General features: G+C 53.4%; 1 protein-coding gene across 2 annotated transcripts in view; it reads left to right on the forward strand.

Moving 5' to 3' along the window:
* LOC116954188 (1-phosphatidylinositol 4,5-bisphosphate phosphodiesterase gamma-1-like) overlaps positions 1-14,786 on the forward strand; it is a 72,367-nt gene that overhangs the window by 15,563 nt on the left and 42,018 nt on the right. For both annotated transcript variants that reach the window (XM_032974690.2, XM_076052179.1), the window contains exons 3-5: positions 7,980-8,129; positions 12,888-12,981; positions 14,718-14,765. In XM_032974690.2, coding sequence (XP_032830581.2) covers positions 7,980-8,129; positions 12,888-12,981; positions 14,718-14,765 — 292 coding nt within the window. The remainder of the gene's footprint in view (positions 1-7,979; positions 8,130-12,887; positions 12,982-14,717; positions 14,766-14,786) is intronic.

Consider the following 14,786-nt stretch of genomic DNA (forward strand, 5'->3'; position numbering starts at 1 on the left):
GATGATGCAAACGGTTTGTAAATTAGGCCACGGGACGTGTTTATTAGTTGACCTATTGTGGAATGGGGGGGGGGGGGGTGTGACGGTGGATGCCACAGTCATTTGTTGTACTTGCTGTTTTTACATTGCCGACGTCTTTGCTGCCACGTTGCCACCGTGGCAGAGAGATGGGGGGGGGAGGGGGGAAGTAACTTGGAAGTTCGGGAAGGCGACCAGGGTTTGGCCGGGTATCGTGTCGGGATTTTTGCGCCATTGTCATCGTTCCTCCGTCCCGGATATAGACGGGGCTACCCTGAGTCTGGTGCGGGTTGGGGGGCAGTGGCAGAGAAATGTGCGAAGCCTCGTAAGTAGAAGGCGGGGGCCACGAAAGCCCAAAGCGCGATGCCACTCGCCGCCGTGCGAGGCCGGGGGGCTAGCGGCTGGGTGGGCGTGGCTGTGTGAAAGCGGGGCGGGGCTGACCCGCGGGAGAGAGAGAGAGATGGAGGGGCTTGCCAGCTGCTCCACCCGTATCCTGGTTGAGCCTCCCTGAACTTTATCAGCTGCAATAAGCAAGCTATCTAAACTCTGTTTGAGTATTGTCTTCTCCCCTGTGGGGGTTTTTTCCGGGCTTTCCGATTTTTCCTCTGACCAGCACGAGATACTCGGTAACAGAAAGTGGGCAAACAACCCCGAGGCGAATTTCTCCGTAAAAGAATTCTCGGGCTCGTTGAGACTTTTCTGCGTAAAACGGACATTGATTTTTTTCTCTCTCTCTCTCGCACATTATTGTCGAAAATATTCGCGGAAATGATTGTGCGTGTGAATACTAAACTAAAAGTAAACTATTTTATGTTTTACGAGGTTAGAAGGCCGCCCACTGAGCTGTGTAGCTCTATTTTCAGAAGCAACCTGGCTATCACAAATGATAGCAGCTTGACAAAGTGGCTTATCGTGAGGAAACTGATAGCGGCCGTACGCGTGAATTGTCCGCGTGTTTTCAGTTCTGCGTCAATCCACCCGTTACGTCGCGGACTGTCATTTCGAGCAAGAGAGTTTTTCGTCGAATTTTTAAAAATATTTTGTCGAACGGACTCCCTCAATTTACTTTCTCCCGTCCATTAAAAACACTGCGGCGGCTCGTTCGGCGCGGAGGGCGGCTGCTTCCCTGTTTAGATGTTTATTTTTTTCTCTCAATAACTTTTTCATCGTTCCTGCTTCCCCTTGCTTAATTTCTCTCCCCTGCACCGTGCCCTTGCCCACACGCCCCCCCCCCTCTACTCCCCGACCCTTCCCGCCGACCGCCCCCACGCTCCAAATCCCAAGGTGGAGATCGTATTCTATGGAACACATTAAGAATTTAGAGGCAGCGCAGGCAAATGGGTGCAGGGTGAGTGCGTCGGGTCGATTGTGGTCTCTGGCCAACATACCCCCAGCCTCGTCTTGGAAATGTCAGCCTTCATATTTTTTGTTGTTGCTGTAAGATCGTAAACGGTGATGGAAAGTTTTGTAGGCGGATGGGGGGAGTTTTTTTTTTGCGTAATATACAAAGCCTCCGCCCCGCGCGCCCCCCCTGCCCCGCTCTGTTTATAACCACGCAAATATTAATGTGCCCGCTCGCCCTGTCAATCAGAAAGCACACTTGTGCAGCTTGTTTTCAATTTGATTTCCACACGTATCGTGGGCGGCGCACGCTGGCGCGTTGCCGGCAGGTCGCGGCGCCGCCACTGCGCTTTGAACTCGGCGGCCTGAGTTTTGATTTCGGGCCTTGGCTCTCGAACGTCGTCGGCGTGCGCTGCCCAAGCCGACTGACTCTAAGCAGCCCCCCATCCACTTTCTCCTGCTGTTCGACAACCCGCGCTGACCGGCGTGTTGAAGTATGGTTGAACAATCGACACTGTGTGGTGGAGGCTTTCATCCGGCAGTTCAACAAAATAAACTCGGTGCGGGAATCAATTTTTCAACATCGCGATTTGGTCACGATTCCAAAGAAGAACGCATATTCCTGTTCCTTTCGTCTGTCTAAAAGCTCACGTTTGTGCTGTCTCTTGTCGTGTGGGGTCCGCCGTGTCAGTCTCTCTCTCCCTCTCTCGCACCGGGCCTGAAGACGACGTGTCCACGTAGTTTTGTGTAAACGTTGAATAACCCCCGCTCTTGCACGTGCAATTCGACGCGTATATCATGATCGCTATGTATGCTGAACTTCTTTCTCACCCTACGTAGGCCAACCGTGCTAATTGGAGTTGTGGGATCAATCAAGTTTAATCGATTAAATGATTAATCGTTACATTCCGACCGATCGTCACGCACGTAACGGCACTCTCTATAAAACGGCCAACCCTCCTCCAGAAGGGTCCTGAGATTTGGTGAGGCTTTCCTCGATACAGTTTTTCTTTTAATTTACATCAACACCAGGCCAAGGCCAACCCCTAGGTCAACTCGGCCTTCACCAGAGGTCGGCAATCTACGGCTCCGGAGCCTCATGCGGCTCCTTGACGATGGCTTCGTGACGATAATTATTAAGGACCGCCACTGCCTCGTGCTCACGTGCATTGCGGTTCCTGAAATATTGAGTCTTTTTTTTTACCGAATTCGCAAAAAAATGGCTCCTACTTGTTATTTTGGTTGCCGAACCCCCGGCCTAAATAAATCATCGGGTACCCCCCGACCGCGCTGCATCAACAAACACCGCTGCCGCGGATACAAAGGCAGCCACGCATTCCCGGCTCTGGCTGCGCCGCTGCAATTACCGCTGCGCTAATAGGTGCTCGCTGACAGCGCGCGCCCCGGTGGGGCAGCCAGACTAGAAAGGAGGCCAGTGTCTGCTCGCACGTGGTCTTTGCTTGCTTGCTTGTGTGCGTGTGAGTGTTTGCGCGCGTGCGCGCGTGCGCGCGTGCGCGTGGGTCTTGCGCGTGCGCGTGGGTCTTGCGCGTGCGCGTGTTCGTTCGCTTGCTGCCCAGTGTCAAACTTAATTGCTGCTCACATCCCAAGATTTTTTTTTTCCTCCAAGCCGTTCCCGGGTGTAAAGGCCCGCTTTTGTTTACGCAGCCTGCCTGCCGACACGGTGAAATATACCTCGCGCTCAGCAGGCCTGCTTATTTTTTTTGCCCTTTGCGGGGGTGCGAGAAAGGCCCCCCCTCCCCGTTAAACTTTATTTAAACTCTCGAGCGGATTTTTTTTCCCATTCAAACGGTGGGGGGGGGGGGGGGGGGAGGGGCGGTGGGGGTAGATTTTAGTTTTCAAATTTGGCGCTTATGTAGAAAAATCTATTTGGGTGGGGGAAGGGGAAAAAAGGCAAGCAACAGGGGCGGCCCTTGTGCGGCGTCCACAGTGACTTCATCTTTGTGCTTTTTTCTTTGCCCTCGACGCACCGTGCCCCAGTGAGACCCACCTTTTGGGACGCCGGCGTTTTACGAATTTGGCCGCCCCGCCGCTCGTGTCAGGAGCGGAGTGTGGGTGGTTTCTTGTTGGTTTTTTTGTTCTTTCCTGGTTGAAAGGAAAATGTATTCCACTTCACTTTTCTCTCTCTTCTTTTCGTTCCGTGCGCCTCCCCAACACACCCCCAGCAGCGGAGCCGCCGATGGACCAAGTTCCTAGTAGTGGCGGGATGTTAACTACCTCGCCTGGTATACAGGAGGTCGTGGGTTCGATCTCAACCCTGACGCCTGCTGCTGTATATTTGGAGTTTGCGTGTCTCTCTCTCCCCGTGGTTGTGTGGATTTTTCTCCGGGCGCTCCGGTTTTTCCCCCCAAATTTAGAATCAACATCACGCGTTTATAGAGTATTTGGCTGCTATAAATTTCCACGTCATGAGCCACTTTGTTGAGCTATCATTTGTGATTGCCAGGTTGCTTCTGAAAAAGAGCTATATAGCTCAGTGGGCCTTCACTGGTACAATAAAATAGAGTTTTGTTGTAAATCGTAATGCAGCAACATAAACACTTTATATAGCCCGCCGTGTGTGCGACGGCCCTTTGTCGATGCGCTGCTGGATGAAGGCCTCTCCAGTTGTCCGTGCTTCAACACAATGGTCATTGCAGGCTGGTGAAGGACGGGGCTGAGACGCCGGGAAATCGAAGACGGCACACCGGGCTTAAAACGCGGTGCGCTAACCACTTTGCCGCTGCTCCGCCATTTAAAGGAAAACATCATCCCGCGGAATCGTATTTCGGGCAGCCTGCTGTCGCCGCGCTGCCTCCCACGGGCACCGCATCGCACGCGGACGCCACGCTCCCGTCTCTCCTGCACGATCCCGTCTCTCCTGCACGATCCCGTCTCTCCTGCACGATCCCGCGGACGCATTGGGCCCGCGCTCGGGGCCGCGCTCGCTTCGCTCTCGCGTCGCCGGTACATCCTGTTCAGGGAGAAGCCGCGCCCAGGCAGCGCGCGTGCTGGCGTTGCGCACGCACACACGCACACACGCGCACACGCACACACGCGCACACGCACACACGCACGCACACCCCCGCACGTGCACACGCACACACGCGCACACGCACACACGCGCACACGCACACACGCGCACACGCACACACGCACGCACACACACGCACACACACCCGCACGTGCACGCACGCACACTCGCACACGCGCACACGCACACACGCGCACACACGCACGCACGCACACGCACACGCACACACACACACACGCGCGCGTTCCGTGCCGTGCTGTGGCGTATCGTGGCATTGCCGTGGTGTGGTGTTGCACACGATGGTTTACACGGAGGGTAAAAGTTCAGCGCTCTGTTTAGCGATCGCGCGACTCGCTGGGAAGAGTTATTCTCGTCGCATTTTTGCTATTTTTCGTGGGGTGGGGTGGGGTTGGGGGGGGGGTTTTCGCGAGCAACTTTGGATTTCTGCGGGGATTTATTTTTTTTGCAACCACCGCCCCCACCGGCCCGGCCCGGCCCGGCAATAATTTACTGGTTCTGGTCGGTGCAGTTTTTATGCGTAGTAAAAAAATTTGCGCTACCGGACGCATCGTCGTCAATGTCGTTGTCGCCGCCGCCGCCGCTGTGGAATTGACGCACCGCCGCGTGCATCCCCCTGGCCTTTGTTCGCAGCCACGAGTCTTGGTTATCGGACGGTTGCTGCGGTAGTCGCGCTCTCCCCGGTATATTCTTCGTGCGCCTTCCGCCCAAATGCGGACGCTTGCTTCCTGTTGATGGGGTACGAATGTTGAGCTGCTCTGCTGCATACGCCGTGTCCCCGGAATACCGGGTTAATTCCGGGACGGGGTGCCCCGGTGTATATCCATTCGCTTAACAAAATCAAGCCCAAAGTTTGATTTAAAGCTTTCGTGACTGCAGGGATTCATGTTCGTGGTTCTTTCGGTAAAGTCACGTATTATTTTATTTTATTGTTTCCCTTCTACGTGACTTTACCGAAAGAACCAAAATCAAGGCCGTTATTTCCACGTGGGCCTGTCAGAGGCCACTTATGGCTTGTATTGCCATTTACTTTGGTACGTTATAAATCCTGCATGAATCGGTGAAAGAAAATAAATAAAATATGGAAAAAATTTCCATCGATACCACCGAATAACACAATTCTAAAATGCACAAAGCAGTTTTATAATAATTTAAGCTTGTAACGCTTCGCCGCCACCACGCAGTATGTGTGTATGTTCAATTCCTTTTTCCATCATACGTAGCCAACCGTGCTAATTGGAGGACCACCAACTAAAAAGAAAAATCAGTTCTGAAGAAATTAGTTTAAAATCTATTTGATTTAACACTGCATGGCTGCAGTGGCTTGCTAATATCGGTAGGAAGAGCGTTCCAGATGGCCGCAGAAGCGCATCTGAAAGCGCGCGATGCGGTGACCGTCTGGTGGGGTAAATAGGAGTAGTGATGCGTTTGTGAGTAGGAGAGAGTGTACGTGTGTATGTGGAACTTCTTTCGCACCGTACATAGCCAACCGTGCTAATCGGAGGTGTGGGGGAAGGACCACAAACAGAACACAAAAAGCCGTTCTATAGCAATGAGTTTCAGTGCGCATAGCTCCAGTCGCTTCCCAATATCGGAAGGAAGAGTTCCAGGTCGCAGGCGAGTGGGAAGGCAGCAGTAGCCATGTGGTGAGCCGGCACGCGGCGAGCGGTGAGCTGGCACGCGGCGAGCTCTGCGGCCCTCGATATATTAAGACGTTTTCGGCCAATGCACGAGTGATTATTATATATACGTGTGAGGAGGCCGGAGCGCTTGAGGGAAACTAAGCTGTTTTTATTTTCCCAGTTCCGACCCGCCGAGCTGTACAGCTCTTTTTCAGAAGCGACCTGGCCACAAATGAGAGCTCAACGAAGTGGCTTATCACGTGGAAATTCATGGCAGTCAAAGACTGAACGCAAGACCCAGAGAAAAATCCACACGACCACCGAGAGAGAGACACGCAAACTCCAAATATACAGCAGGAGTCAGGGTCGGGATCGGACCCATGACCTTCTGTGTTCCAAGCGAGACTGTTAACATCTCGCCAGCGTGGCGCCCCTTGTTCGAACTTGGCAGACGTGCGTAAACACGGCGTTCGCGTGACTGTTCTTGGGTGGACGTCGGCAGAGAGATTAATGTTTCGCGGCGAGCAGGGCACTCGTGAAGAAGGGAGGCGAGGGTCGTGTCGTCGTTTACAGTCTCACCGTCCGATTCGGGATTGAGACTAACTGCGGTCAGAATGGATGGCAGGTTCCGCAGGTGAATTAAACGATCGCACCTAAACTCCGTTGTACGTAAACCCACTCAAAGCTTGCACCGGAACCAAACTACAGAATAATGGAGCGGGAAAAAAAAAACGATAGTTAAAAATTTAACGGAGAGAGGATAAATCCCATTTGCAAATTCACCGGCGTTTTTAAAATCCTTACGCAATCGATAGGATCTCCCCCAACCCCCACGGCCTTGTGGGTGGTCTGTTGACGGAAGACGTCATGTGCACGCTCGTGCGTGGCGTGCGTGGCGTGCGGGCGTGCGTGGCGTGCGTGGCGTGCGTGGCGTGCGTGGCGTGCGTGGCGTGCGTGGCGTGCGGGCGTGCGTGGCGTGCGTGGCGTGCGGGCGTGCGTGGCGTGCGGGCGTCGTCGCCACCGGGGTCCTCGGTTGGCGCGAGCAGTTGCACGTCCCCCACCAAGCCGCCCGTCCCCCCCCCCCCCCCCCCCACCGATTTCGTCACTGTTGTGGTGGTCGTCATCGTCAACATCATCCGCAGCCATGATCTGTCTATCCAATGCTGAACGAAGGCCTCTCCGTGGCTGTCTCTCGCGGCCAAGCGGCGCAGATATCCAGCTCTGTCTGTTGCTTTCCGTCTCCGCGGAGTGTGTGACCCCTCCCACTCCATCGTGCTCGCCCGTTTGTGGGCAGATACGAGGCAGTGGTGGAAATTCCTCGTTCCCACGGCAGGGGTCACGCTTTTCGCGTTGGGCGGCCGCGGTCGGTGTATTCGTCACGTGTAGACGGCACGCTGCTGCGGTTCGCCGTACACCCGTGGTGTGTGATGTGTGGCCGGCCAATGGTGTCCTGTTCGGCCCTCCGTGAGGAATTGTTTCCTTCCCCTGCTGTGCATGGCTGTTGTGAGCTGTACCGGTTGTGGCCGGTTGGTCAGTCTGCCTGTGTGTGTGTACTTCATAGGTGCTGCTCGCTAACAGCACTTGCCCCAACAGTCTGTTAAAGCTAAACGGGGGATCTTTGTATTTGTGTACTTGTGGGGATCGGCAGTGCAGCGATTCCTGGACCTCCGCTAGGTCGACTCGGCCTCAAATGAGTACCTGGTGCGGTGTGTAAACATCGCCACTGGGGAGATAAAGGCGGTCGGGCGTGGTGCCGGCCACCCACCCCCTCGTGTGCCGTGCCGGCCTTCATAGGTACTCGCTAACAGCACTTGTTCCTGCAGTTTGTTAAGCCTATGCGGGGGATCTTTGTCTTTGTACAGCCGCCATATATTCCATGATTAATTTCACACGTGTGTGTGTGTGTGCTCTGCGTTTATCTATCTCCTCCTACCCGTGCGCGTGCACAGTTGACATTCGCGAGATCAAAGAGATCAGGCCGGGGAAGAACTCCCGTGACTTTGAGCGGTACCAGGACGAGGCCCGGAAGGTGGACGCTTTGCTGTGCTTCGTCGTTCTCCATGGCACCGAGTTCCGCCTCAAGACCCTCAGCATCGTCGGTGAGCGTCGCCTCTTCCCTCTCCAGCATTTTTTTGTTTTTTAAACAACAGCCCATTACAAAGCACGAGCGGATGACAGTCAGAATCCAGAATATGTATTTATCCTGGAGGAATCCGATGAGCTGTGAAGCTCTTTTTCTCACAAATCTACAGTGAAGGGCACAAAGTATAGGAAATGTAAGAAAATCGTTTAAAAAATGTATATATATACAAATAAAACGCAACAATTTTTATTTTACCAGGTAAAGCCCGCTGAGCCAACCTTCATTTTCAGAAGCAACCTGGCCACAAATGATAGCTCAACGTTAGTGGCTCGGCATCGTGTGGACATTTACAGCAGCCACGTAATCTAAATAATGCAAACGCCCTAGGCCAGGTCGCCACGGGGCGAGGGGAGGGGAAGGCGATTGGGTTCACTGCCCCCCTACTCACGTACGGGTAGCGGTCGGGAACGTGGTCATTTTAGGGGAGGGGAAGCAGAGGGAAGGGGGGGAGATAGAGAGCACGTGCTGAGACAGAACCACAAAATAAAATAACATTGACGCGGCGAGTCAGCTTGTCGTGTTGGGAGTCTATCCCCTGTCTATGGGATGGCGTGTTGGGTGTCTATCCCCTGTCTATGGGATGGCGTGTTGGGAGTCTATCCCCTGTCTATGGGATGGTGTGTTGGGTGTCTATCCCCTGTCTATGGGATGGTGTGTTGGGTGTCTATCCCCTGTCAATGGGATGGCGTGTTGGGTGTCTATCCCCTGTCTATGGGATGGCGTGTTGGGTGTCTATCCCCTGTCTATGGGATGGTGTGTTGGGTGTCTATCCCCTGTCTATGGGATGGTGTGTTGGGTGTCTATCCCCTGTCTATGGGATGGTGTGTTGGGTGTCTATCCCCTGTCTATGGGATGGTGTGTTGGGTGTCTATCCCCTGTCTATGGGATGGCGTGTTGGGTGTCTATCCCCTGTCTATGGGATGGCGTGTTGGGTGTCTATCCCCTGTCTATGGGATGGCGTGTTGGGTGTCTATCCCCTGTCTATGGGATGGTGTGTTGGGTGTCTATCCCCTGTCTATGGGATGGCGTGTTGGGTGTCTATCCCCTGTCTATGGGATGGCGTGTTGGGTGTCTATCCCCTGTCTATGGGATGGTGTGTTGGGTGTCTATCCCCTGTCTATGGGATGGTGTGTTGGGTGTCTATCCCCTGTCTATGGGATGGTGTGTTGGGTGTCTATCCCCTGTCTATGGGATGGCGTGTTGGGTGTCTATCCCCTGTCTATGGGATGGCGTGTTGGGTGTCTATCCCCTGTCTATGGGATGGCGTGTTGGGTGTCTATCCCCTGTCTATGGGATGGTGTGTTGGGTGTCTATCCCCTGTCTATGGGATGGCGTGTTGGGTGTCTATCCCCTGTCTATGGGATGGCGTGTTGGGTGTCTATCCCCTGTCTATGGGATGGCGTGTTGGGTGTCTATCCCCTGTCTATGGGATGGCGTGTTGGGTGTCTATCCCCTGTCTAAGGGATGGCGTGTTGGGTGTCTATCGCCTGTCAATGGGATGGCGTGTTGGGTGTCTATCCCCTGTCTATGGGATGGCGTGTTGGGTGTCTATCCCCTGTCTATGGGATGGCGTGTTGGGTGTCTATCCCCTACTCTTTGGTTCTATTGGGTAAAGTCACGTAGGTAAAAAATAAAATAACAAAAATCACGACGTTTCGGCCACAACACAAGCGGCCTTCATCAGGTGAAGGGACGAGACTGTCTGGAGGACAGCGCTGGAGTGAAAAAAGCCACACTCAGATCACGACCTTTAAGCTGTGTGAGAAGAAACAAAGCGCCTTGACAAAGGAATTAGCATATAATTTAGCATTGAAATGGCTGAGTGATTAGCTTGTGACTGGTCACAGAAATAGCTATGTTAAAGTCAGAGCATATACATTCACCGAGGCACTTAGTACAAATCAAACAGGAGAATTTAGCGAAACACAACCACGCTCAGACCGTGGACCTTTAAGCTGTGTGCGAGCAAACAAGGTGTCCTGACAAAGAAATTAGCATAAAAATTAGCATTTGATTGGCCGATTTTAGAAAAGAGGTGGTGTACGTGCCGGTGGACTTGCCGTTTGGCGCGGGGGGGGGGGGGGGGAGTTTACCTATTGATGGTGTGAAAAGGGAATTTATAAGAGCTGCGAAAGTTTGGGGTACCACTACTTGAAAAATATACTGTTGAAATTAGTTTAATGTTTAGTTCGATTTAGAACATCGTTCCAATGGTTGCTTAATTTTAAACCATCTTCTCGGTTGAAATTGTGTCTGTGTTTGTAGATCTGAATTGCCTCGTGAACAAATCTCTGATAAAAACCAGTGGGTTTGCAAAGAACCTTGGTATCGGAGAAAATTATATCGTGATCACCCACAGCGTTGTAACAGTGATCAGCCACGGCAGAAGAATTCGTTTTGCCCCTGTCTATGGGATGGCGTGTTGGGTGTCTATCCCCTGTCTATGGGATGGTGTGTTGGGTGTCTATCCCCTGTCTATGGGATGGTGTGTTGGGTGTCTATCCCCTGTCTATGGGATGGCGTGTTGGGTGTTTATCTCCTGTCTATGGGATGGCGTGTTGGGTGTCTATCCCCTGTCTATGGGATGGTGTGTTGGGTGTCTATCCCCTGTCTATGGGATGGTGTGTTGGTAGTCTATCCCTGTCTAAGGGATGGTGTGTTGGGTGTCTATCCCCTGTCTATGGGATGGCGTGTTGGGAGTCTATCCCCTGTCTATGGGATGGCGTGTTGGGAGTCTATCCCCTGTCTATGGGATGGCGTGTTGGGGGTCTATCCCCTGTCTATGGGATGGCGTGTTGGGTGTCTATCCCCTGTCTATGGGATGGCGTGTTGGGTGTCTATCCACTGTCTATGGGATGGTATGTTGGGAGTCTATCCCCTGTCTATGGGATGGCGTGTTGGGAGTCTATCCCCTGTCTATTGGATGGCGTGTTGGGTGTCTATCCCCTGTCTATGGGATGGCATGTTGGGTGTCTATCTCCTGTCTATGGGATGGCGTGTTGGGAGTCTATCCCCTGTCTATGGGATGGCGTGTTGGGTGTCTATCCCCTGTCTATGGGATGGCGTGTTGGGTGTCTATCCCCTGTCTTTGGGATGGCGTGTTGAGTGTCTATCCCTTGTCTATGGGATGGCGTGTTGGGTGTCTATCTCCTGTCTATGGGATGGGGTGTTGGGAGTCTATCCCCTGTCTATGGGGTGGCGTGTTGGGTGTCTATCCCCTGTCTATGGGATGGCGTGTTGGGTGTCTATCCCCTGTCTATGGGATGGTGTGTTGGGTGTCTATCCCCTGTCTATGGGATGGTGTGTTGGGTGTCTATCCCCTGTCTATGGGATGGCGTGTTGGGTGTCTATCCCCTGTCTATGGGATGGCGTGTTGGGAGTCTATCCCCTCCCCCCGCCCCCGAACTGTGTGTACACTCACGCTGGGTTCAGTGCGAATGGGGACCACCTAGCCTCCAATTCCCGTTCCTTACCCTTGAAATTATGGCAATGAATAGTTTTATTATAAATAATCGGCAAATGTCACCCCCCCCCCCATTAATGGCCCCCCACTCCGACTGACAGTTTTATCGTGTTGCGCTGTCGGCGTCGAATCTCACCGAACAGTGCCCAGGGAAGCGGATGTCACAGAACTACCGCTGAGAGATTCCTTCACGTGACGGCCGCTCCACACACCGTGGAGGCCAGATATTTTTTGCACTCGCTCTCTCACCGAGAGCAATGCTGGAGGAATCCGATGAGCTATAAAGCTCTTTTCACACATGTCCAGCAGGGGTGGGTAAGAACGTTACAATAACAAACAATTCAAAAAACACGATAGGAGTGCAAAGTACAGGAAAGGTAAACAAATCACCCAAAACACAAACAAATAAAACTAAACCATCCCCATCCTACCAGCCAAAACCCACTGACGTATCAACTTATTTTTCAGAAGTGACCTGGCCACAAATAATAGCTCAACAAAGTGGCCTTATCATTTGGATATTTATAGCACCAAAAAAAATCTAAATAATCTCCATGCATGTTTCTAAATGTGGAGGGAAAAACCGGAGAACCCGGAGAAAAATCCACGCGACCACGGGGAGGGAGACGCACAAACTCCAAATATACAGCAGCAAGCGTCAAGGTTGGGATTGAATCCCCGACCTCCTGCATACCAGACAAGGAAGATAACGCCACCGAGATGTTAAAAATAAAGTCTATGAATTATAATTGCATCCCTGTATAGCATTCCGGCAGCTCTAGTTGCTGGAAGCCACGCCAATTTGCTTTCAGGAGGGTCCTGCATTTTTTTATTTTTAAGGCATTTGCAGCCAATTTATTTTGCACGTGGAAGGAAATTGGAGGACCTGGAGAAAACCCACGCCTTGCACAAAGGGGGCAACGCTCTATCCCCCTGTCTCGATGGAAACAGGTGGCGATTAGTCCACACTTGCTATACTGCCCTCTCCCGACGAGCAAGGGTATGGGCACCTGCTCCACGCCCGCAGGAACAACATTTGCGCGGCGATCCCCCAACCCTCTCGCAACCTCCGATTTTAGCACGGTTGGCTACGCACGGTGCGATAGAAGCCACGTGCGTGGCCACCGCCGCCCGCACCTTTGTAGGTTCACCGTCGTCGTCATCCTCCTGCTGCAGCGAGCGTCGTGGGCTGGATGCGAGAGGGACGTGGGCTGGATGCGCGAGGGACGTGCGCTGTGTGTCGTGTGTCAGCCGACAGCAAGGAGGAGGCCTCCGTTTGGGTGACGGGACTCAACTGGCTCCTGACGGACACTCTCTGGGCTCCGACCGCGCTGCAGATCGAAAGGTGTGACGATCGCTCGCTTCCCTCGGGGGTGGGGGGGGGGGCGCGGGGGGGGGGGGTGCCTCGGAACACGTGGAGGCAAATGGGGGTGGGTGGGCTGTGCTTTGCGGCTGGAAGCGTGCGTCCCGAGCGCCTTGGGCGGTGTTATTTTTTTGTCGTCCGTATCGCCGTCCGCTGGGGAGGAGTGTTGCTCAACTCGGAGCGCTTTCTGTCCCGCTTTTAGATCCCCGATTTTTGATCTGACGGCACGTGGCGGTTTGAAACCTCCTGTTCTTGCTGCGTTCGCTAACGAGAGTCAAAGTGACCCCCTCCCCCCCCCCCCGCTTTCGCGAGCACCGAGGCGGTGCTCGGCTCCACTTCACCGCCCTAAGCCGCTGGAGGAAATTCCACGTTTCTATGGCCAGGGCGAGTCTGGCTTTCAAAACAACCACCGTTGACGTGCCCCACAAAGTGTGGCAGTAATTTTGTTCACGCCCGAGGGTTGATGGAGGCAGAGTCAACCCTCAAGCGGGATTCAAACTCTCGACCTTCCGATTGCGAGCCGCCCGCTCTCCTGCTCGGCCACCCGGCGAGGATAACGCCGCTGTCCACGCTCGTTGCGTTCCCAATGTCGGTACGGCATCTGCACGATGCCTCTCGGCTACCGTAGTCTTGCGGTCGAGAGCAGGTCCAATTAGCACGGTTGGCTGTGTACGGTGCGAAAGAAGTTCAACGTACATACGGGTCGCGGAGTGCTTTTGAAATTCTGAACTTGGAAAGCGACGCAGCAATGTCCCTAAAGAAAGTGCTGATCAGCATTGCTAATCATCCGCCTATGATATGTGTGTGTGTAATGATATCACCTGCTTATGTGTGTGTGTGTGTGTATCACCTGCCCTGCCTGTGATGAGTGTGTGTGTGTGTGTCTCACCTGCCTATGACACGTGTGTGGGTGTGTATCACATGCCCTGCCTATGGCATGTGTGTGTATCACCTGCCTCTGACATATTCTTTGCCTCTGACATGTGTGTGTTTCGCCTGCCTATGACACGTATGTATGTATTACCTGCCTATCACGTGTTTGTGTGTATCACCTGCCCTGCCTATGACGTGTGTGTGTGTGTGTGTCACCTGCCCTGCCTATGACATGTGTGTGTGTGTGTGTATCACCTGCCCTTCCTATGACGTGTGTGTCACCTGCGTGGACATTGACAAGGATAAGGGAAGTATAGACGAAGAGCCCGCGAATAAGCAAGGAGAGATGCACGTTTAGAATGAGACGCAGAGACGGCTAGAGGAGCACGTGGGTTAGAGAACGAAGAAACGAATGAGAGACGTCGTATTGACCCACGAAGAAAATTGCGTGTGTGTGTGTGCGCGAGCATGCGTCTGCGTGATCTGTGTGCGTCTGATGTCACCGAGTGGGAGCGGTAGTGTAGTGGTTAGCGACGCTTTGGTATGAACCTGGCAACCCGGGTTTGATTCCCGCTCATAGCCAACACCAGTGACGATTATCTGAACCGGTGCTGGGCCTCCCCTAGATCGACTCGGCCTCAAATGAGTACCACATGCAGTAGTGTGTAAACATCGCCACTGGGGGGACAGGCAGCCGGCGTGGTGCTGAACACTCACCCCCTCGTGTGCCGTGCCTGCCTTCATAGGTTCTCGCTAACAGCACTTGCCCCTGCAGTCTGTTAAGGCTATACGGGGGAGGGGCAGGCATTGATCTTTATCTTTGTTGTTTGATTGTCACCTTACAGGTGGCTGAGGAAGCAGTTCTACGCGATGGACCGGAACCGGGGAAACGGGTGCGTCCGCGTCACCGCGGT

This window comes from Petromyzon marinus, chromosome 54, assembly GCF_048934315.1.
Source record: "Petromyzon marinus isolate PM22_M1 ecotype Great Lakes invasive population chromosome 54, UKy_Petmar_22M1.pri1.0, whole genome shotgun sequence".
Lineage (NCBI taxonomy): Eukaryota > Metazoa > Chordata > Hyperoartia > Petromyzontiformes > Petromyzontidae > Petromyzon > Petromyzon marinus.